This window comes from Nyctereutes procyonoides, unplaced genomic scaffold (assembly GCF_905146905.1).
Source record: "Nyctereutes procyonoides isolate TBG_1078 unplaced genomic scaffold, NYPRO_anot_genome, whole genome shotgun sequence".
NCBI lineage: Eukaryota > Metazoa > Chordata > Mammalia > Carnivora > Canidae > Nyctereutes > Nyctereutes procyonoides.
The window spans coordinates 44,010,766-44,035,370 of NW_026575146.1; the positions used below are offsets into that span (position 1 = coordinate 44,010,766).

The window sequence follows — 24,605 nt, forward strand, 5'->3', positions numbered from 1 at the left end:
TATTATAATATCTATTTCATGGTAATTTGATTCATGATGAAATGAGACTTTGTCTACACTAAGAACCGGAAGAGATGTTAAGAATTTATGGTGACACGCTAGACCCAGGGAAGACCAGGATTAGGGACAGTGTTGCAAATCATTCTTGAAAATTCATGAACTGCTAGGTAGTGTATTCTCTTGGGTATGCCCCTCTGCTTCCAGCCTGGGATGCCCCCGGGCATGTAATGGGTATTTCTTGTCTGTTGTTGGTGGCAGTGTAGCTGTGGGGTGTCCTGCAGACTGGTGAGTGAATAAAGGGCACATGAGTAATGTGATAAGAAGCAATAATTAATAGTAACTGATGAATCTTCAGGGGAAAATAATGGCAAGTTGAGCTGACAATTAGGGAAAGCCAGTTTCAAGAGTCAGAGGTGTGAGGGTGTATCTGGCTGCCAAGACCCCACCCTGAGTGGGGTGTGAGGTATGACGCACATGGGGTGGGGTGGGAAGAGCTCTAGGCTATGGTGATGGTCTTGGAGGTTAGCATGCAGAGGACCATTAATTCAGACCTAGCTCCTTACAGTTGGGGTGTGTGTGTGTGAATAATGCAATTAGACATAAACTTTAAACCTTCTATGATAATACTGGTGTCATGCTTCTTAGAGCCAAAATATTCATGTCCTTGGCTTGTAAGCACCTTGGGTTTCTTTGTGTTCCCAGCTGTATTAAGCTAGGATATGACATGCTCAGGGACAAGTGACAGTGGATGTGACAGCAAAGTCCTGAGAGTCACAGATGAGGGTGACTGCATCAGAGTGGTTTTTGCTCTCCGAAACAGTGAAAATATATTTTTTTGGCGTCTCTTTAAAGTTTGAGGGAAGCTGTATTCTGTGAGGAAGATCAAGTGAATATCAGAGGGGAATATGGAGCTCACCATTGTCTCTGGGATCTGGGCTATCTTACATCTTACTCTCTTTGTTTTAATCCATTAGCTACTATGAGAGGGTTCCTGTCCTCATTGTTGAGTAAAGGTGCACTCCCCCAGGCAGTGCTTCTCAAAACATCTATGATCACCAGTCTTTTCCCAACATGAGGAACAGACAAATAGGGATGAATAGAGGAAGAAAAATACACAACATTAAGTCCTGGTTTTTTAGTTACAAGAGTCAGCTGTCGTGAACCAATTCTGTCAAGTTGCTGTATAACCATTTTCAACACTTCCTGTCCCCGAGTGAGCAGAGCAGGTCTATGTGCAGACAGTAGCAAACATTTGCAGACCACACTCTGAACAGCTTTGGTCTGAGGCACTTAAGAGAAACGGTGACAAACCAGCATGGCCAGGGTTAGGGTAAGAAAGGGGGGATCCCTGGGTGGTGCAGCGGTTTAGCGCCTGCCTTTGGCCCAGGGCGCGATCCTGGAGACCCGGGATCGAATCCCACGTCGGGCTCCCGGTGCATGGAGCCTGCTTCTCCCTCTGCCTATGTCTCTGCCTCTCTCTCTCTGTCTCTCTCTGTCTCTCTCTGTCTCTCTCTCTCTCTGTGTGTGTGTTTGTGACTATCATAAATAAATAAAAATTAAAAAAAAGGGGTGGTAAAGGTTTGTGAATGTCATCATCTGACAAATACCAAGAAATAATATTTGGGTAGGGCGACGGATGGTTACTCATGGACATTTGAGAGAGAACTGTGTGCCAGGCTTTGTGCTCCATGCTGGGCAGGCTCCAGGAAGGAGGATGTTCATCTTCCCCACCCCTTGGGGCCCCTCTGATGGAGAAACACTAAAGAGACAAAGGCTGCAGTATGTTTGTGTGGCCCTGCGAAGGCAGAGCAGTGGGTGCTAGGCAGACAAGTCAAGAGTGACCGTGGTGAGGATAGGAAGGGCTTCTTGGGGTGAGGAGGAGATACTGAAAACTGAGCATGAGCAGGAAAAACAAGCCCACAGAGTAAAGGGGTCAGAAAATGTGGACCCTTGCAGGGACAAGGGGCAGCCCGCGACATGCTCCCAGTGCAGACAGAGCTTGAGGGATTCCTCTGCAAATGAGTGAGTTCCCCTGGGTTAGCACAGCTGGGGGACTTCCCGGTGGGACTTTGAAAGCGCTTCTAGGGTAAATGCTCATTTGGCTCACATCTCCTATGACTGCCTCACCACGTGGCTGTGTGCCTCTGACCTAGCAGGTCTAGTGTGGTGACTTCTGATACCTGGAGCAAGCCATTTTCCCTGGCTGTGTGAAAACCATTGCAGCCCTCGAGCTGAGATCTGTCTCTCTGGAACCTTTATCCATCGATCCTGGTTCTTTCCTACGCCTTGAAACCACACGGTGCACCATTAATCTATCATCCCTGTGACAGCTCTTCAGATATTTGGAGACCACCGTCTGGCCAAAGGCTTCTCTCCTGGCAGAATGTGTCCATTGCTTCAGCCCTATCTTGTGGAATGTGATTTCAGGTTCCCACACCATCTGCTCACTAAAATCTAACAGTCACTTCCCTCTTGTCCTTTCCCAGAGATTTCATGGAAACCTGCTGCATAGGTATAAGGGACCCTATTAGAAACTCACAGCCCAGGGATGGAGAGATCATATTAATCAAATAATCACAGAAATGAATGCATGATTATAATTGAGAGAAGAGCTATGACTCAGAAGGACATTATTCTATTAAAGTTTGTGACAGGCTGATTCTGTCTGAGAGGGTCAAGGAAGAAGTGTTTTCTGAGCTGCTTGAAAAGGGCTTTTATACCTCATAGGGGAGGTATAAAAGAGCATATTCAAAGGCCCCGTGGCCTTACCTTTTTTTTTTAATCAAAGTGGAATAGAGCAAGATGACTTCTATTGCCACTATTTTGTACTTAGTGTTGGTGTTAAAGTGATGTAAGATCTCAGTAGGGTTTTCCAACCAACCTGGTCAGTTTCCCTGTGTCCCTTCACCCCTATACCAGCCTCTTCTAACTTCTCTATCTTTGTTAACAGCACAGTCCTCATTCTCTGGCATCTGGGCACAAACATTAGCCTGTGATTCTTCCTTGTTTAAATCACATTTTGCTCTTCTTCTTCTTCTTCTTTCTTCTTTCTTCTTTCTTCTTCTTCTTTCTTCTTCTCCTTCTCCTTCTCCTTCTTCTCCTCCTTCTCCTCCTTCTTCTCCTTCTTCTCCTTCTTCTCCTTCTTCTTCTTCCTCCTCCTCCTCCTCCTCCTTCTTCTTCTTCTTCTTCTTCTTCTTCTTCTTCTTCTTCCTCCTCCTCCTCCTCCTCCTCCTCCTTCTTCTTCTTCTTCTTCCTTCTTCCTCCTCCTTCTTCCTTCTTCTTCCTTCTTCTTCTTCTTCTTCTTCTTCATTTTATTTATTTGAGAAAGTGTGTGTGCAAGCATGAACAGGAGGAGGGACAGAGGAAGAGGGAAAAGCAGACTCCCTGCTGAGCCCAGAGTCCCATGTGGGGCTCAATTCCAGGACCCTGAGATCATGACCTGAGCCAAAAACAGACGCTTAACTGACTGAACCATCCAGGTGCCCCATCAATCTTAATTGTTAAGATCCTCACTTGATTCCTACTTGCTTTTGTCACTAAGATCCTAGGTCTGTTTTCTCCCTTATAAAGTGCTTACCTGATTAGGCTCTTTTCTTACCCAGAGATCTTCAGAAGTTGCACATAAACTGGTGACAGGGCATTCCAGGCCCCTCTGGTGCTATGACCCCCACCTGCTTTTCTAGCCTCGTGTCGTGTGTTGTCTCTTGTACCTGGGCTGAAAGAAGTAACCTTCCACTCCCTGACAGCCTTTCCTCCTCTCTGGAACAATGTCCATTCTCACCAGTCTTCTTTCTGTGGGAATACTCCCTGTCCTTCAAAGACTGCTTCTGCTGCTGCCTTCATAGCACGAAGCCTTCACTGATGGCTTGCCAAATGTGATCCCTCTCCAGGAGTACCTTGTAATGTCTGTGACACCGTGCACACTTGGAGCTTAAGTACCATGATGAGCACATGTCCTATTTCTGCCTGCTTCTTCCCTACTAAAATGGAAGCTTCCAAAGTTCTTCTGTCCCCTTGAGCACCACTACCCAGTAAGCAAATATTTGGTGCATTGAGTAGGTGGGAGATGAGGCCAGGATTGTGTAAGACCCTGTGATTCATCCCTTCCAGAGGAGATTCACATTTTGCATTGTAGACTTCAGCGTTGCTGAGTTACAAGAGGTAACCCGACTGTGTTTTCAAACCCTCAAAGCAAGATTTAATTGGTATTGTTTGATCAGCTTAACTTGAACTCGCTTTTGGGTTGAGGAAATGTGTTCCCCTGAGCTTTGTAGAAATCCCTGATAAGAGAAATTCTGAAGTTGAGTTAGATCAACATCTCTTTGTTGATCTGCCCTCCCCATCCAGGACATCATTTTGGCTCAGAAATACTGCTTTCCTCCCCATACACAACTTGTTCTCCCTGCCTCGTGTAGTAGCACCTAGAGGTCAGTAACAGCTCAGAATAATAATGGTTTGACTGAAGATTCCAGCTTAGTTCCAGGTTCCTTCACCCTGTGTTTTAATGCTAGACATGTCATTGAGAAATCTTACACCCACTCATTTCATGTTTAAATAAATCTTGAAAGTACCTTTTAGGAGTTGGAGCCTAAAGAGAAAAGAAAATCTTAACCACATATGGGGTAAAATTGCCTCTCAGGAAACCATGCTTTGCAACAGTGACCAGAGGCCATCCCAGCCTCAGCCAAGGACACGTTTCTGTGGCCGGTCCCCCTCCCGCCTTCCACCCTATGTCCCAGTCCTGATCTTGCTTCTGGTTTATCTGTTGACCATGTCTAGAATCCACAGCTGGTTTATGTAGTAGATTTGAAAATTAATTCAGCCTTCTTTTCACATGTTATGATATTTGGGGTTTTTTTTGATCTATGAAATGCTCAAAGTAACATGCTTGCTCTGTGCCTCATTATCACATTTGGGGTTGGTTTAATTTCTGTTTTTCTACTCTTTGATCTTTTGGGAATGTGTAGCTAATTTCTTGAGATTATATTGAAATGTGAGGCCCTTTCTTTTGATGTGAGTTATGTTTAGCTACCAGGTAGCTGTCCTCTCTGCACCTCCTCAGAAATTCCTTTCAGTTTATCAGATATAAGTATAGTCTGTTTGTTTCTTGTTCATATAATGCTTGTAGGCCTGTAGTAGTTGGTTCCTTCGTGAGAATTTTGTAAGTGAGCTTTGAAAGGGCTGTATCTTAAACTTTTCTTTGTATTACTTTTCTTTAAAAAAAAAATTATTTATTCATGAGAGACACACACAGAGAGGCAGAGAGACATAGGCAGAGAGAGAAGCAGGCTCCATGCTGGAAGCCCGATATGGAGTTCGATCCCAGGACTCCAGGATCACACCCTGAACTGAAGGCAGACGCTCAACCGCTGAGCCACCCAGGTGTCCCTTGCCTTACTTTTCATCCAGGAATCTCTCGGTTTGAATCTTTGTCCTGCATGAGAGTCCTGCCACTGCCCAGCACATTTATAAGTTTTGAAACTTTTAGTTGGTGGAGGAGGTAGGACCTGGAATCCAGAATCATAAATGCTAACTTCGCTAGAGAACCTGAGATTGTCAGCTAGACCATCACCTGTTTTTTTCTGGAGTAATTTTCTTTCTTCGTGTCCATTTTAAGAAGTTCTACATTTGTGAGTTCTACTCACACTCGCACTCTCACTCACACTCGCACTCGTACCCTCAATCACACTCACACTCGCACTCGTACTCACACTCGCACTCACAATCACACTCGCACTCGAACTCGCATTCGCACTCACACTCGTACTCTCAATCACACTCACACTCGCACTCGTACTCACACTCGCATTCACACTCGCACTCTCACTCACACTCACACTCCCACTCGCACTCACACACGCAGTCGCACTCACACTGTCTCTTAGCGACATGTGGTAGGACTGCTGGAAATCCCTTGGGGAAAGTTGGCTGGCTTAAGCCAGGTGGTTAGAGGACCCTCCACTCTCTTTAGCCTCTCCTCCTTGCCATAGAGACCATTCCTGCCTCAATCTATAAGTAATTACGGTAGCGATGAGTGAGTGACCTGGGGTGTTGAGATTCACATACTGAGTGCCAGCTATGTGGTCAGCCCACCTGTCCCCGAAGAACTCTGGAGTGGGGAAACAACAAATGAGAAGTGTAAACACATGCAGTGGTACACAGTGTGAGATGTGCTATGGTCAAGATTTACAAGCAGAGCCAGGACCCCAGAAAAGAATCCTCCTGCCTGGGGGGGTTGTGGCAGACTGAAGAGCAGAGCAAGTGACGTGCACTTAGGAGGGAGGCGGTGCTATTCTAGGCCAGAGGGAACAGTTTGTGCACAACTTGGAGACGTGACAGCATGCGATATTTTAGGGGACTGGCCCGTTGTTCTGCGTGGCAAGGAGTTTCAGCTCCAGGATGCTCACATGAACTGAGGCCCAGCCGCAGTAAATCGTGAGGGGCTTGTTGAGCCCCAAAGAGCACTTGAAGGCTTCTGATGTGATTAGATTTTTGATACCTGTTAAGGCAGCAAGAGATTACCCATGGAGGGTGCCAAGGCCAAGGTGGCTGCACCCAGTCTCCAGAGGCCCAGGTTCTTCATCCCCGTTTACCAGATCCACCACTGCTGGTCCTGCCTGTTAACAGCAAACCAGTGACTATGTCAACACCTGTTTTCCTTTGGCCACAGAAAACAGCATCGTTTTATTAGCAGCCATCAGTGTGCTAGGACAAAACAACCTGCGTCTCCAAAACGCATTCTTGTTTTCCAGCTTGCCGCTGTATCCCCAGGAGGCTTCTCAGTGGGGACTCTTTCCTTCAAGTCCCTTTACCTCTGTTCTGTGCCCAATACAGGATGTGTCTTCAGCATGGAAGGAGTTTGATTTCATCCAGTTTTTACATCTGTGCTGTCCAGAGGGCTTTATTCTTTTCAGTTCTCCAAACAGATTTCGGAATTAGATCCTAATCACCAAGTGCTTGTTCAGAAAGCTGGGTTGGGGCAGGGGCTCAGTTCCCTGAGGCTTTCTTGGGTGTAGGTGGGTGGTGCTGAGAACTCATTCTTTCTGCCCCACATTCCTACCTAAACGTCCTCCTCTCCTCTTTGCCAAGGGCTATCTCTCCACTTTTGCCCTTCAGGATCTCTGGATTTCCTGATTTTCTTTGCCTAGTCATTGCCATGTGTTTTTCTGACCCCCATCCCACACCTTCCTCCGTTTCTGCAATTCTGGCCCTCACACTTGTCCACTGGTTGATGAAAGAGCCCTTGATTGAGCATGCCCTCACTTTTCCTCATGGGTGTTTTAATACTGATGCAGGTGTGGGACGGCATTCAGTGTTTTATGATTTTGCAGCTCTTTTCAGCCTACAGCAACCCCTGCAAGCCCTATACCTTGTTATATTTCTGCCTTGTGTATCAGGAATGGACATGTTATAGGCTACAGGTAGTTAGGCCAGTAAGGATGACCACAGTTAGGCCAGCGAGTTGGGCATCTCCTATACATTTAACTCCAGCCCAACACCAGCAGTTGGGCTGTTGACTTGGCTGTAGACCTAGTCTACTTCATCATCAGTCAGAAGCCCTCTTGACTTTTTCTTGAACCAACAAATAAATTTCAGTGTTTAACCCTGAGATACACATACAGAAAAGTGCATATAGCTAAGTGACTTCTCACCAAGAACACTGAAGAAGCCCCTCTTGTGTCTTCTCCAGTAGCCGAGGGGAGCCACCACTCTGGCTCAACATCACAGATAAATTCTGCCTGTGTTTGAAATTGCATAAATCCAATCATTCCATATGCATTCTTTGGTGGCTGGCCTCTTTCTGAATTCAGGCTTGGGAGATATTTATAAATCCTCACTATCTGTTTATAAATTCCCCTTCCTGGTTGATTTTTACTTTCCTTTCCCTAGTTTTCCCTTCAATAAGTAGAGATCTCAGTTTCCTTCTGGGACGTCTTAACGTTGACATGATAGGCCATCTATGTGGCCTTTGCTCAACGATATGCTTGTTCTTCCTGTGGGTGAGTAACTAATTCCAGATTCTCGTATGCTTCCCTGGTTTTTCCTTATAGTTGATCCCTCTTTGAGACCCATCAGCCCTTTGTGTCATTCTGGTTTGTTCATTTGATTAGGCTCTCCAGCACAGCGGGCAGCACCAGCTTCCTGCCAGGCCCCCTGTGACTGATGTATTAACATCCATGTGGGTTTCCCTTGGGACCCAGAAATGTTCACAGCTTCTGGCAGCAGTTGACTGCATTGTGAATCAATTTTAAATTGCCTCAGTATGATGATCACAGACCTCATGTGTGGTTTAAAGAAGAAGACACCTGGGAGAGAGGTGGGTGTCTTCCAAAACTCAGTGTACAGCTCTCTGTCTACACTTTGTGCATCTGTTCTAGTCTGGAACATTCAACTCCCTTAACAAGTGGGGTTCCAATTGAAGCAAAGTAGAATTTTCTTCCCCTAAAACTCCAGAATTGCTAAAAGGGTGCCTGATGGAAAGTTTGCCAACCTGGAGGCGCCCACCGTGATTTACGTCAGTGAAATGAACCTTCACTTGTGCCATCACCAGCACAGAAAGCTGTCAAGGGCAAGTTCTCTCCCCATGTCAACCACTGTTCTAACCAGATACATTGCGTTTGATCGTTTCATGGAAACACCCTGGTCCTCTCTCTACCTAGTTATTTGTTTGTCATTTTCAGTCCCAATTCACAGTGCCCGATAGCTGGGTCACATAACTTGCTACTGGACCTTAAAGAATTCTTCTAGAACATGATGGAGTTAAACTCCAGTTCTTGTGGTTCCATCTTCAAAGGCAATCCAATGCTATTTGATTCCAACTCCAAATATCCCATAATAAACGGCGTAGAGTCTTTAACCACAATGTTCATGTATTAGAGTATCATGTGGGCTTGATATGTTACCACGGACACCAAAGGATACTGTTGCATAAAACAGAGGGGATTTAATGGCTTATTTTGATGTAAAGGCTTGAAGCTATAGTAGTTTTTTATGCATATTTACTTTCTAGGACATTCTGTGGGGTTCCCATTCTGTACGCTCGATTATTCAAATTAAGAGTAATGTTAAGGATTTGGTCCAGCTAGCCATGTAATATTAGTTATGGAACCAGTCTGTCAGGAAATCACATATATCTAAGATTGTATCGTTTGCTTGGGGGAAGGGAAAGTTCTTTTTCTAACCTTCATGTATTTGATATTTTGCTCTCATAGAGAGAAAACAATAACGTATATTTTCTTCCAAGTTTAGGAAGTATGTGGGTTTTATGTGTAAGCAGGTTGGAAACCTAATATCCTATATCAGTTTTCAATTTTGTGCATGCTAGCTTATTTCACAAAATTTGAGTTAGCATTAAAATGAAAATTTGAGTTCTCTGTTAATACCCATGGTCTGTTAGATCTGTAAAGGAACTGCAAGGTGCCAATGACAAGTTCCAGAAAGGGCCCAGACTTATCCCAGAGGGTCATGGAAAGGAGAAAACTCTACGTACCTCATTTGTTATGTATGCAGACCTATAGAAAAGGCTTAATGTTGAACCTCTAGAATGCCTAGTGATGCTTCAGATAAGAAGTAAGTGAAAGCAGGGACGCCTGGGTGGCTCAGTGGTCAAGTGATTGCCTGTAGCTCAAGATCCTTGGGTCCTGGGATCAAGTCCTTCTCCCTCTGCCTATACCCCTCTTTCTGTGTCTCTCATGAATAAATAAATAAAATCTTAAAAAAAAAGTAAGTGAGAGCAGTGGTCTTCAAAGTGCCATGTGCATCATTCCATCAGTTTGGATGTTGGGGGTGTATCCTCCGCCCTCTATCTTTTTTGTGTGCATGTTATAATGTCTGTAATATACTAGTGCTTAAATCATTAGATCATAATGCATAAAATATGCTTTAAGATTTTGGGGTGGAAACAAGAATGTACTAGGATTAAGTTTGTTTGTTTGTAACAAGGGGGGGTGGGAAACAGTAGCTTAAAGTAACATAAAAGTTTATTTCTCTCTCTCATAAGAGATACTGGCTGTCAGCAGCCCAGGGCAGGTCACATCCTATCCATGTGTTCTACGCCCTTCCACAATTGATTTCCATCTTCAGAGTCCCCTTGTGGCTCTGAGGGGCTGGTGGAGGTCTGGTCTCCTTGACTCATAGTCTAGACAGTAGGAAGGAGTAAGAAAAGAGCAGGAACCCCGATCTTACCCCCACCTTTAAAATTATTTTTCTTTTAATTAACAAACTTTATTTTTTAGAGCAGTTTTAGGTTCATAGCAAAATTGAGCCAAAAGTACAGAGAGCTTCTGTAAACCTCAGGGTTCCCTTCTTTGAAGTGATGAGCTGACTGCCACCCTTCCCTGCATGTATGTTGAGCCGTGTACATCTCCATGGTGAGAATGGGGCAAACCTGGCCACGGGGAAGCTTGGAAAATAGTAGAGAGCAGCTTTGCTGCCTTAGATAAAACTGGGGGTCATGGCCAAGGTAGATGGGGAGATGTTGAGAACACTTAAAATCGTCATAAAGCTACTTGATGCAAAAGTCTTTTACTATTTTCTCTGGATTATGCAAAAGAGAGTAAATTCAAGCCTGAAACCGGTGCCTTTAGAAAACTTTTTGTGGTGTTAATGTTGAAATACACTGTTTATTGTGCAAAATTATTATGAGTTCTTAAGGGCTTCATCTGAAGCATAAGAAATAGTCATTTAAAATTACGCCAAGAAATCCTACAATTATACAAAGTACATGGAAGGAGGTATTTTATGTTAATTTGGAAGCATAGTTAGCATTTGATATGGGATCGGAAGGAACGCTCTATGGAATGGCTAGGCAACAATCGAAAGACCGGTAAATACTGAAAAAAATATATAGTTCAACACACCTGTCCTTTGGTGCACCCTAGACTTCCGTGGGCCTGTGCTTTCAGTTTGTTCCTTCAGTAAATACTTCAGCTCCTACTGATTTCAAGAGACTCCTGAGGAGCACCGGTCCCTCCTTGTCGTCCCTGTAGACCTGCCGAGGTAACGACTAGCTGCTTGTGCTAAACGCTCTGTCTCGTCTCCCGTCTCTCTCCCTGGCCTCCCCCTCTCCAAAAGCGCGTACTCCTTCCACGTGACCGCAGACGGTCAGATGCAGCCTGTCCCCTTCCCCCCCGACGCCCTCATCGGACCCGGCATCCCCCGCCACGCGCGCCAGATCAACACCCTGAACCACGGGGAGGTGGTGTGCGCCGTGACCATCAGCAACCCCACGAGGCACGTGTACACGGGCGGGAAGGGCTGCGTCAAGGTCTGGGACATCAGCCACCCCGGCAACAAGAGCCCCGTCTCTCAGCTCGACTGTCTGGTGAGTGAACAGGAACTGGCCTCCGGGTAATGTCTCCCTGGAGACTCAATAAGGAAATGGCTGTTTGGGCCTGGGTTTTATTCCCATTATGAGGAAATGGAAACCCTTTCTGTTTCCTGCCGTTTGTTTAGCTCCCCCACCCCTCACCCTGCAATGAAACCTTGAAGGTTTCATTTGCTGCTGTTTCAGTGGTTCAGTCTCCGCGCTGATGGATTTCTTTTAAAAGATATTTTCCAGGAGTTTACAGAAGCTGTCCTTGTTTCAATGTGTATTCAAAAGGGGGTTTCCCATTTAATGGGTGAAAGCACAGCGAGGCCTGGACTCTGAGCCCTGCAATCCACTCAACTTTTAATTTCCCTGAAGCCTTCGGATAAATATTGAACAGTAAACATTTGATAATGTGGCATAAAAAAGTATTCTGAACGGGGTCTGTGTTTTCAGGGAGACCTGGAAGGGCTGGCCGGGTTTTATTACTTGAACTTCAGGAAAGGTTAATGGATCACACTGCCAAGAAAATGGGGTGGCCGCAGGCAGAAGGGGAATGGGGAGAATGCTTTCCCAGAGCACCCGAATCCGCCTTCTCCCCTGAGTGAGAGAATACCATTTTTGCATTTCTCGGGATCGAAGAACCTGTTGGGACAGGTCTCGATCTCTAAACCACGACCCCAGACTTTACAGACCACATATCACAGCCCCCCTCGCCCCGATAGGGTGCCTGCCTGCGCTTTTCCATGGTCGGTGGTGCGGTTTACCCACCTCCTGCCCAGCGACTGCTGAGGATTCTGGAGACAGAGGTTTCCAGAAGAAGAACAGCAGTGTTTTAGAGATGCAAAAGCCTTTTTTTGGAGTTGTGATTGATTTACTTTTTAATCAAACAGCTTTAAAAGATCTCAATTAATGAGATTTCAACATGCTTACACATAGGCCCACATCTATAAAGTAGGGGTGTTTTGTGATACTCATCACCGTTTTTTTTGTTTTTTTTTTTTTTTTTTTTTTTTTTTTTTAATTTACGTGCTTAGAGCCTTTCTCATCTTTGAATAATAGGCCATGGTCAAAGCACAGGGAAAACTTCAGTTCTGTTTGGTTTGAAGGTTAGCAGTTATTTCTTTCAGGGAAGGGAGGGACATTTTTAGGTTCCACCTTCCTTTTTTTTTTTTTTTTTTTTTCAAGAGGTAGGGACTGAGGCAGAGGGAGAACTTTCTGCAGGCTCCACGCCCATCATGGATCCTATGACCCTGAAATCATGACCTCAGCTGAAATCAAGGGTCCCACACTTAACTGACCGAGCCACTCAGCACCCCTCTCACCTTCCTTAGTATGTGTTGGTTTTGATAGAGAGATGCCCTCTTTTATCAATTTCTTTGGGCTGAGAGGCTTGAATATGGCAGCAGCTGTGTTACCTCTTGAGAAAGCAGGTCTGTTAAAGTCTTAATAAGGATCCATGTGGCTAATGAAGGCACAGTGCTAATGAAGACGTCTTAAGTAAAGATTTAAGAGTAATGAAAACCAGAACATAGGCAGTAGGTCTGCAGTTTCCAAGTAGTAAATAAGGGAAGGTGATGAGGTCAGAGATTTATAACCCAGCTTTGAAAAGTGGTTTCTTCACAGAGAAGTACATACACACCTACCTTGCAACCACTGATCATTTCAGTTCTTTCTACTCAGCAGGAAACTGGGTGTCAGGAATAGTTCCATCTAAGAGTTTGCACGTGCCCTAGCAAGCCTCAGCGTTTTTTTATTTACTGTTTCAAAGGGGACAGTTATATCTGGATCCTGATCTTTGCTACTGAACTCTTGCTTTATTAGTGTCCACAAAATACCACTTTTCAAGTCAAAAACCAAGATAGCAGTTGGAGAGCATGGTATTGTTACTGCTTGGTCATGCATCATAGCAATTGAATTATGTTTATTTCACAGAACAGGGATAACTACATCCGTTCCTGCAAATTGCTCCCTGATGGTTGTACCCTCATAGTGGGAGGGGAAGCCAGTACTCTGTCCATCTGGGACCTGGCAGCTCCCACCCCACGCATCAAGGCAGAGCTGACATCTTCAGCCCCTGCCTGCTACGCCCTGGCCATCAGCCCCGACTCCAAGGTCTGCTTCTCATGCTGCAGTGACGGTAACATCGCGGTCTGGGACCTGCACAACCAGACACTGGTGAGGTGAGCAGATGTGGTTTTCTAGGGTGAGGGTTCCCTCTTTGGGTCCCTGGGCCTTCAAGCCTCCTGTCCCCTCTGCCTCTCTGGTTGCACCCAGGCTCTCAGCCCATGTTAGGAGCCTCCTTTTTGCCAGGCATAGACCTCTAGGTATTGGGAGTGTGAAGACAAAACTTTGACACTGTCGTCTGGGGGGCTTACAGCCTTGCTGCTGTGCTTGGTGTCCCCCACACTTTACCTCCCCAACATCCCCATTCTTCAGCCACTTAGAGATGCCAGGCTTGTTCAAAAAATATTCCTGACTTCCGCCAAGTGGAGGCATGCATACCATGGGATTACATGGCGGTACGGAGGGTTCTTAATACTAGATGTTTTTGACTTTGACTAGAACCTTGTTTGTGCAAATAGAAGCCAAGTGACAGAGGATAACAGAAAATCAACAGAAGGACATTAGAGGAAGACACACACAAAACAGTTTTAAAGTATCCTTGTTTCTCAAAAACTAAATCAGCACTGTCCAAGGGTCATTCTCCCCAGGAATGAGCCCAACTTCCTGGAATCTGTCCTCTTAACTGTGGTGACAGCTGCAGTCCTGCCAGCCCTGTGTCTCTTCTCAGTGCTGGCCAGCTCCTTCCCTCTGCTGGAATCAGAGTCCACACCAGAGATGTTACAGAAAAGTTTCCAAAGGGAAGCACCAGTTAAACATCCCAGGTGAAACTGGTGTATGTTCTGGTTTATTCCCTATTTCAACTTTGCTCAGAAGTACTCTTCATTTATGGTGCATTTTAGGTTCATGAATTACTTAACAGGTCCCCTAATGCTTTGGGTCCATGTGCCAGAGCAAAGGGATGGACTTTAGATGTCATTATAGCAGCTTAGTCTCCGTCCAGATGTCCTCTATAGAAATCCAGTCAGTGTCACCGAGCCAGGCTCTGTCCCTGTGTGTGGGTGACACCATGGCCATTATTTTTCTCTTGTCATCTGCTGAGCAGCTCAGAATGTGCAGAATGGACACATGCAGCTGGAGCTGACACCCCCTTCAAACTTTTAGCCCAACAGGTGTTTGTTGTTTTTTTCTTTTCTTTTTTTTTTTTTTAATCTCAATAAATAACACTTTCAACATTTTAATTCTAAGGCCTTTTCAAATACTAATCCGTTTAATCCTCAGAACATCTGCACTGCTATTATTTTGATTTTATAGGTAAGGAACCTGAGGTACACAGAGAGGTTAAGTCTGTTTGCCTGGCTCACACAATTGGGTGTGGGGGAGATGTGATGGGGCACAGGCATGCTGTTCTTATGTCTGTGCTCTGAACTCCTGCTCTGTGCTGGCGCCCTACTGAATATAACAGGGTAGTGTTTTACAAATGTCTTGCTCAGTTTGGGTTGGCTGCAGGTAGCTGGTGGCTTCTCTGTATGAGAAGGTGACATGGAATCTGCTGAGCATCTCAGTATCTCCCGAGACCCAGCACGGTCTGAGCCTGTCTTCCAGGAGCCTGAGATTAGTACCGAGATTTGTAGGTGGGAGAGGTGGAGGAACACCCACCAGGCACCTGACGTCAGCAGAGAAAGGCATTCATGACTCTGCAGAGAATGCAGAGAGGTCACTGGGTTTCTCGAGTAGAAACCAGGATGGAATAGCAGAACTTTCACAAGATGAGTCTGAGGCTGCAGTCATCTTGGGTGACCTGTGGGGAAGTCTTGGAGGAAAGGAAAGTCTGGCTGGGGTACGTGTGCATGGGACACAGTGGGGAGGGTTGCGTGCATGTGGGGAAGAAGACTAAGATGGATGTTCAGAATAGCTTTTAGAGGAACGATTTTTGAAGCTCTCATCTTAGAATTCACATCAAGTGGTGCTTTGTCTTGTCTTCCACACTCAATAAACTCTTTTTTTTTTTTTAATGATTTTATTTATTTAGTCGAGAGAGAGGCAGAGACACAGACAGAGGGAGAAGCAGGCTCCCTGTGGGGAGCCCAGTGTGGGATTCAATCCCAGGACCCCAGGCTCATGCCCTGAGCCGAGGGCAGACGCTCAACTGAGCCACCCAGGCGTCCCCACACTCCACTCATTAAATTCTAAGCTCAGTTTCAAAGTTTGGAGCTCTGTGAGAATAATAAGGTGAGGGGACCTAGAGGAAGGACAGACATAGAGACTCTTCTCTGGGTGTTGAAACTCCCCAGCCCCTCTAACGTATCCCGCCTGGTTCCCCGTAGCGATGGGGCCTGTTCTGGTCACTTCCTTGCTGACTCCCTCCTGCCCTGCAGAACCAGGTCCAGAATCCACAAACCACCAACCCTGCGGTGGCTCAGTGTGGCCTCTCCCTCAGCAGACCCCACCTCGGGCCTAGCAGAGCCTCTTTGCGCCACAAACCCCTGTCACTTGATTGTTTCTGGTCTTGTTTTTTTTTTTTTTTTTTTTTTTTTGACTGAACCACATGAGTTCTCTCTAAGAGAACAACCTTGAGCTGACCTTCAAGGCAGGGTGGCAAGGAGGTGCCCATGGGTCAGCCTCAGCAGTTAGCAGTCTCTGCTCAGTGCCCCCGAATCAGGCGGATGGTATGATCCTTCATCTCTGGGAGTCCAGATTTCCTAACGCAGGGCTCTTTCTAACACAGAAAGCGAGGTTGAGTAAATATGTGAGCTCATGCTGTGTTGGCATGGAGGGCATTGCCTTGTGGACTCCTTCATGGAAAAGGGAGTGTTTCTGGGACCCTGAGCTGGTAATGTACTGATGCGGGCCGACGTCTTTCTTTACAGAATACACTTGGGATTCTGTGTGTTTGTCCTTTTTTTTTTTTTCTTTTAACACTCAAACACTTTTCCAGACCCGGGAGGAATTTTACCTTCCAGACGGATTTGTAAGAAGAGCTACAAGAGCGCATTTAACTTCTCCTGTGTGATGACCTAAAATGGCATTCCATTTCTTTAGCACTTGGATCGTGAAAAAAGAAAAGGGAAAAAAATCTGCAGGTGCTGTTTCCTCCTCGGGGGAAGGTTAGTTTGATCTTGCACATCAGCAGACACTGAAGAGATGACACACACACCCCGCGTCCAAAACTAACAACACAACAGTGTTTACCTTGAGCTCTGGCAGGAAATCATTATTCAATCTCGTTTGTTTTATCAGGCAATTCCAGGGCCACACAGATGGGGCCAGCTGTATTGACATTTCTAACGATGGCACCAAGCTCTGGACGGGTGGCCTGGACAACACGGTCAGGTCCTGGGACCTACGCGAGGGGCGCCAGCTGCAGCAGCATGACTTCACCTCACAGGTGATGCGCTTTTCCCCACAGGAATCTCTGAAGTGTCCTGTGTGTGATGTCTTCCTCCCTTCATACCCCGTGGCAGTAATTAGGAGGCAGACAGACTAGCCTTAAATTTGAGATACCCATTTAAAACAAACAATAAAAAAACCCCACAGACAAACAAAGCCTCTGAAATGCTTAGCGTGGTTTCTAAAACTTTGTCAGTAAGACCTGTGAGTTTTACTTATATGTGAGTTCACTGCAGGAACTTGTTCAACAAGGGACATACAGTTTGACCTGCTGTACATATTCCCACCATGTAGTGTGGGAGGTGAGAGGTCATTATTGGATCCACATATAAACAGAGCTTGAAAAATGTGCCGGGTTATCATGAGGAGTCAAGAAAAATCACAACACTCTGAAAGTTAATTCATTTCCCTTGCATCGGGGAGCTTAAAAAAATGCAGCAGCAGCATCTCAGTGGTTGCCCGTTTTCTTATTCATCCCTCGGAAACTGGACTCGTGGCTGGCTAGATTTATGGAGGTTTGAAATTACAGGAAATGGCAACTTTGTGGATCATGGAGATGAGTTAGATATCAAGTATCTGAATCTAGACTTGTTCTGGGAACAACAGTGCCATTCTAGGTGTCTTCTGACGGTGGGATTGATCTTTTGATCATTACTCATGTGTAGCTGTGCACAGTTCTAAATTTTGTGTCCCTGTTAATCTTGTGGGGAGTCTCTTAGAGTCTTCTCATTCCAGCCCTTTTCTCGGCATGAGTTAGGCTACTGTTTTTGGTCTGCCTTTTTAAAAAAAATAACTTCTTATGGAAAATTTCAGATATATACGAGTGGAGAAAATGTCCTAGCATATGGAAGTAAGAGAAGTATCCGATAAACCCTGTTTGCTCATTACTCAGCTTTACAGCTGCAAACCCATAACTTGTCTCATGTATCATCCCTGCCCCCCAAACACTGGATTGTTTTAATGTAAATCCCAGACCTCGTGTCATTTCATCCATAAGCATTTCAGGGAGTATCTGCAAAGGACAAGCACCACGTGAAAACATACACACAGATGTCATTATTAGTAAGACTCATTTCTTGGGGCACCTAGCCAGCTTACTCAGAAGAGCATGTGGCTCTTGATCTCGGGGTCGTGAGTTTGAGCCCCACATTGGGGGTAGAGATTATTTAAATATGTAAACTTAAAAAAATACTTTTTAAAAAATAATTTCATTCCATGTGATGTATGTATTCCAAGTTTTCTGATTGTTTTCATAAAGGTTTTTAACACATAGTGTGTCTGTGTTGGGTCTCTTGTCCCATGGACTACTACAGACTGGAGTTTGCTGAATTACATCTCCTCTTCTTTGCTAATTTACCCCCGTTTCTTGTTGCCATTTTACTTCTCAGTTTATTGGGCAAAATCACTAGTGAGCCTGTTCTGCTTCCTACAGATCTTCTCCCTTGGATACTGCCCAACTGGGGAGTGGCTGGCCGTGGGCATGGAGAGTAGCAATGTGGAAGTTCTTCATGTAAATAAGCCTGACAAGTACCAGCTGCATCTCCATGAGAGCTGCGTGCTGTCCCTAAAATTTGCTTATTGTGGTGAGTGGAGCTGAAAGGAAACTGGAGGATGCCAGTGGCCTCAATAGAAAATACTTCTTAAAAAAATACAGTGGAGATCATGTCTGGAAAAAATGTTCTCTGAGCAGCTGGATGCAATAATTCTATTGTGTTAATACGTCCCTCAGAGCATAGTGATGTCCGTTTCAACCCATTTTCCTAATATGAGAAAAGTCAGTAGGTAATGCTTGCAAGGTTTTGACAGATTTTTTTATTATTATTGTTATCATTATTATTATTATCATCATTATCATTATCATTATTATTTAGCGGGAGAGTCTGGGGCCGAGGTGGAGGGCAGTTAGTTACCACTCTAATGCGGGGAGGAACTTACAGAAGCCTGGGGCAGGCACACTGGAAGTCACTTTGGATTGAGCAGGATAGGGAATGAGGATCACAGAAGGGATTATTTAGCTTCCCCCACACAGTTATATGCTACAGTGAAGAGGGAAGAAGTTCATGTGGAGTCGGATATTTGTTCTTGGAGTGGACTGAGGGATGAGTGACCATTAGTCAATGAGCACATTCTATGTGCCATATATTCGTGTCTGGCATTTTACTCAAGTTCATCATTTAATCCTTCCTAGTCCCATTTCATCATGAGGAAAGTGATGAAAAGGACAGTAGCTTCATCATCTCACTATTTGAGGACCCACTGTGTGCTGAGTGTTCCGAAGTGTATCTGGTGGCTCATGGGGCTGACACAGCCCCTGCTGCTTCGATAAAACCCAAGACCACAGGTGGTTCACGGTGGAGCCCAGATTTAAAACCTGATCTCTCCCTTCACATCCCAGCCAAAGCCGTTGCACATGATAGTTCATGATTAGAAATGCTCTGAGTTTGTTTTAGTCTGGGTTGCTAATAATATAGTAGGTATTTTAATCTTGCTAAACCCCATATTCCTTTGCTGACTCTAGGTAAATGGTTTGTGAGTACTGGCAAGGACAACCTCCTCAATGCTTGGCGGACCCCCTACGGAGCTAGTATATTCCAGGTGGGTCACTGCCCCTTCCAGGAATGGCAGTTTGATGAGGGCATTCTCCATGACTCCAGAAGTGAAGGTGCCTGGGGGAGGAGCAGGGCCTCTGAGCATCGCCATTCACAGAAAACCTTTGCCTCTTGTTTTCTCTTCCAGTCCAAAGAGTCCTCATCTGTGCTTAGCTGTGACATCTCAGTGGATGATAAGTACATAGTCACTGGCTCAGGAGACAAGAAGGCTACAGTCTACGAAGTCATCTACTGAAAACATGGGTTTAACATTTATAGTTGAATCGGGCCAAAATGTTTTGAATTTGTAGAAATAGAAAAGTTGTAACTTTAAAAGGAAAAAAAAGAAAACCTGTTTCCAAACCTTGACACAAAACTATTTTGAGTCTACAAAGAGGAGGCAACGAGTCCCATCAACTGAAGGTCACCGATCTACCTAGACCAAACGGACACCGAGGCAGAGTGGACAGAGGGGCCAAGGGCTGTAGGCAGAGCCTGTTCTTTCCTTTCTGTGTGATCTGCCTAGATTACCTTTCTGTTCCTTGCAGTTCCCCTCACGTTCTGTGCTTGGTAGAGCAGTGGTGTCTCCAATGAACTTGTTTCCTGGTTTTGCATCTTGTGAAATGTTTTTTTGTATTTTTGTTGAAGGTTAAACATTTGTATAAATTGTAAATATATTTGGTTTATTACAGTAAAGGCTTTAGTACCAATAAGTGGTTTTCCCTTTCCTTCTTTTCTGTTTCTATCAAAGCTTTGGGATCATTAATGTAGATTTTATCAGCAAAGTCCACACATTTGCAGAGGATGTTTAAAAATGCACTTTTGAATTTGCCAATATATTTCGCCATGGGCTCGCACTGCCCTGGCACCTGATCAACACTTCTGAGTTCCTGGGAACTCAAGACTAAGAATAGTCAGTCCTTGAAGGTTTGCTAGTGACACTTTTATTTGGGAAGCTAAAATAACTTCATCAGGATTCATGTTTCCTTTTTTAAGATACACTTGTGATTGGAGGTCACAAATTAAAATCTGCTTTTTCCTGGTGATTCATAGGGAGACAGAATATTCTTTAGGAAAGGCCATCTTCAAATCTTTCTTGGCACATCTCGAGGCATGTGGGGTGACTTGTGTCTAGTGTTATGATCAATGATGTTCACAAAGCTGTGGAATTCATTAACCTGTAAAAGAAAGATGGGATCCCAACTGGTTTTGTCTCGTTAATATTTATTTAATCTATTATATGGATTGATTTAAGCCAGTCACACCCAGCACTCAGCCCCATTCTTCTCATTAAGGCTTTCCCCTCAGCTTCTTCTAGCCATTGTGATCTCTCATTAGTCTGGTCTTGCTCTTGGTGGACAAGCTTTTATTAATTTGATTAGATGAAACCTTAACGTTGGCCATTCATGTTTCCTCCTGAAAAGGCTACGTGGCTCACTTCTTCGTATACCTATTATTTGCTGTTATATTTTAGAAAAGAACGGTTAATATTTTTAAGCCAAGTTTCCTGGCTATTTAAAAATAGCACCTAAGGAATTTTTAATGTTCTTGTTTTCTTAGGATCCAGCAAGTTGTTGGCAGTTTGTCTTAATATTTTTCATTTGTTATCCAGACCTTCTTGTTTTTATACATTTAACAACGTTATTTTGTTTGCCTTTTGCCAAAATAATATTTGTGTATGCTGAGAGTTTGTTAAATATTTTCTCTTCTCATTAAGAGAATGGCAAAGCCCTAATTACGGAAGCTGATTTCTCTCATCCCTCCCCTGTATAATGAAGCATGTTTCTGTACTACATATGCTGATGGCTTATTAATGTAGTATTTATCTTTTCTGTTGTCTCTTACCTGACTTCCCTATTTTCTATAATAGGAGGGAAGCACTTAAGTTGCTAGAACAGAGACCTCCAATGCAGTGGCTTAGAGACCACGGGAGTTTGTGCCTTCCCCTAGAGACCTGAGCCAGTGGTGCCGCGCTGTGCTTTCATGCGGGCTTCTGTTGCCCCCACTCCCAGCCAGCAGTGGGGAAAGTTAAAGTCCAGGGGACAGATAACCTTTCAAGCAGATGACTTAAGAGTCTGTTCATTATTCCTAATTGGCTAGAACTCAGTCACGTGGGAGACTGGGAAAAGGGATGTCTTGCTTGCTGTGCAGCTAGCTGTGTGCCCATTAAGAGGAGGGGGTTTTGAAAGGACTCTAGGTTAAAGAAATAGCCCTGTTTTCTCTTGGTGCATTTTTTTCCTTCCATGCTTTCTTGTTTCTCAAGCTTCGGATATTCTGTCTCTAGTTATATTTTCTGAGGGTGTAGACCTTACAACTCCTCAATTATCGTGAATCTAATGAAACCGTCTCCATTTGCTAGTGTGGTGCTGAAAGAGGCATCTTAGCGCAAGTCCTGCTCCTCTGCTCAGGGTGTTTGGAATCTTGGGGAATTGCCAAGACAATTGTTTCCCTCCTTGTAAAATGGGAATGATACAATAGTTGTGCCTGCCCCTCTGAGTCTAGGGGATCAAAAGCAGGACTGAGTGGCAGCTCTCTCACAATTGGAGGATGTGAGTGGGAAAGCAATTTTTTCCTAAACTGAAATTAGGAGTCATGCTGCTGTCCCCAAGCAGTCTGGAATCATGGGATTGTTGAAACCCTGGTAAGCCAAAAGTTGGTATACTCCATGCTTTGAATATGGATTACAAATTCAGGTTTAATAAATTCAGATTCAACTAGATGTTGGTCACCTCTATGTGCCAAAAATGGTACTAGGCAGTTTTACCCATAAACACGTTCGGAGATGATTGTCATTATCCCTAAATGTATTTAATCCTGTTTTTTTTAAGCACTCGCAGTCTTTGCACCTTGAATGTAGGTTTATGCCATCTGGCTCGTCCATGGAATTGAAGTTTACTGGGTAAAAATTGAAATCCTAGTGAGATTAGGTTTGGAATGTCTTTTTGTAAAACTAGATGTTTCTAGAACTCCTAATAAGGACAAAATATTTCATCAATATGATAATTAGCATTTTTTTAAGGTTGTGCTATTTGCCAGGTGATAGGGAAGTGTTTGACATAAATTATAATCTTCACAACGGTTGAGAGATGGGATTTTTTGATGGCCTAATTTTTTTTTTTTTTTTAAAGATTTCATGACTGGTAAGTAGCTTCTGGCTTTAAAGCCATTGAGCATTCATACGGAGATTTTTTTTTAAAATGGCACTTTTGCTGTTGGCACACAGAGGTTGTGACTTTCCCCAATGAGTTTTCCAACAAATCAGAGAGAGATCAAATTCTTAACTTCAGCATGCTGTTTCATGCCATCAAGAGACTGACTGCTGCCTCTGTCATCAGCTTGAAATTGAGTGATGACATTTCAAACTCCATTCTGCTGTAGATCCATGGATTTTTTTCTTCTCGGACAGCTCTTCACTCCTCGCTCAGCAATGAAAGCGTCAGATCACCACAGTTTCGGGCTTCCCTGAGCAAACTGTAGCTTGGGTGAGGGTTATTTTCTGCTCTGGGGAATTTACTCAACAGATACCCAAAGCTTTGGTTTCATATTTTGTCCTGGCACTTAAACAGTTAAATGCTTGAGAGTTGGGTTCATATTTCTAGAAAAGTTGTTCTCAAACTTTAATGGGCATCAGAATCACCAGTAGGAACAGATTCAGATTTTGGGGTCCCCAACTCTTGAGTTTTTGAGTCAGTAGATTGGGTGGGACCTGAGAATTTGTAACTGTCCACGTTTCTACTTGGTCTTGAGGCTTCTGGTCTGGAGACCACACTTTGAGAATTGTTCATCTAGAGCAATAGTCTTTATAATGGAGCTATCGGTGTTTTAAAAACCTTTTAGAGGGATCCCTGGGTGGCGCAGTGGTTTAGTGCCTGCCTTTGGCCCAGGGCGCGATCCTGGAGACCCGGGATCGAATCCCACATCGGGCTCCCGGTGCATGGAGCCTGCTTCTCCCTCTGCCTGTGTCTCTGCCTCTCTCTCTCTCTCTCTCTCTCTCTCTGTGTGTGTGTGTGTGTGTGTGTGTGTGTGTGTGTGTGACTATCATACATAAATTAAAAAAAAAAATACCTTTTAGAGTGGATTCGTAGTCTCTTGCCTGGATCTCTCCCATCTTTTAATCTTCAGGGGTAAGGAGTAGAACTAAAATGACAATAAAACATAAGACCTACTCTTTGGAGGTGGCTGTTGCTTTAGTTTTTGGTCCCCAAACTAACTTTTGAAGCTGAATATTATAATACAAATGCAAATTGAGTACTTTAAACAGTTGCATTTGCCTTAATCTTTTTTTTTTAAGATTTTATTTATTCATGAGAGACAGGCAGAGGGAGAAGCAGGCTCCCTGTGGGGAGCCCGATGTGGGACTAGATCCTAGGACTCCAGGATCACGACCAGAACCAGAGGCATCAGACGCTCAACCACTGAGCCATCCAGGTGCCTCACTTAGTCCTAATTTAATCTGAGTTATATGAGACTTCTATTAGGATTAGAAAACCTACCACAAGGACCTAAAGTAGTGGAAGCCTTGTGAATGCTTAATTGGAGTGGTGATGTATAATTAAAAGTTAGAACTTGTTCTTTGAAAATTGGAATACTTACGGGATGCCTGGGTGGCTTAGTGGTTGAACATCTGCCTTCAGCTCGGGGCATGATCCCGGTCCCGAGATCGAGTCCCACATTGGGCTCACTACAAGGAGCCTGCTTCTCCCTCTGCCTATGTCTCTGCCTCTCTCTGTGTGTGTTTCATGAATAAGTAAATAAAATCTTTAAAAAAAAAAAAGAAAATTGGAATACTTACTGTGTGTAAAATAACAAGCTGCTGACTTTATAGAATGTTTTTATTCTTCAGATTATCATATTAGATCAGTCAATCCACCAGTATTTATCGAGGATGTGACCTCGGCCCTTAGTGAAATTATTCTACTGAGAGAGGTCTGGGGAAGATCTGCTGATAATAACAGAGGGCAATATGGGTGAACCACAGCCCTAAGGAAACCCAACAGTAAAGGACTGGACAGGCAGCTCTCAACAGTCTTGGATGTAAATTATTCATTTGACATTAGCTGTCTAGGTCATTAGCTGTCTGTTGCCATTTTAGCAACAGTTTGGAAGAACTGTTGTGTGCCAGGCACTGGGCCAAGGGCTTCCAGATGTTCCCACATGATAGTATTTTTTTACTCATAAAACTATCATATACCTCTGATTTTAACTTGGAAAATATAACAAGGTATGAAGAAGAAAATAAACTCCATAATGATGCC

General features: G+C 44.3%; 1 protein-coding gene across 5 annotated transcripts in view; it reads left to right on the forward strand.

Moving 5' to 3' along the window:
- TLE1 (TLE family member 1, transcriptional corepressor) overlaps positions 1–24,103 on the forward strand; it is an 88,760-nt gene extending 64,657 nt beyond the window's left edge. For 3 of the 5 annotated variants that reach the window (XM_055310529.1, XM_055310530.1, XM_055310532.1), the window contains exons 15-20: positions 11,074–11,323; positions 13,244–13,491; positions 16,613–16,760; positions 18,195–18,345; positions 19,281–19,357; positions 19,499–24,100. In XM_055310529.1, the coding sequence (XP_055166504.1) occupies positions 11,074–11,323; positions 13,244–13,491; positions 16,613–16,760; positions 18,195–18,345; positions 19,281–19,357; positions 19,499–19,606 (982 nt within the window). In that variant the 3' untranslated portion in view covers positions 19,607–24,100. Of the gene's footprint in view, positions 1–11,073; positions 11,324–13,243; positions 13,492–16,612; positions 16,761–18,194; positions 18,346–19,280; positions 19,358–19,498 lie in introns of all 5 variants that reach the window. The other 2 variants (XM_055310533.1, XM_055310531.1) reach the window with 2 other exon arrangements.
- Positions 24,104–24,605: the final 502 nt, after the last annotated feature.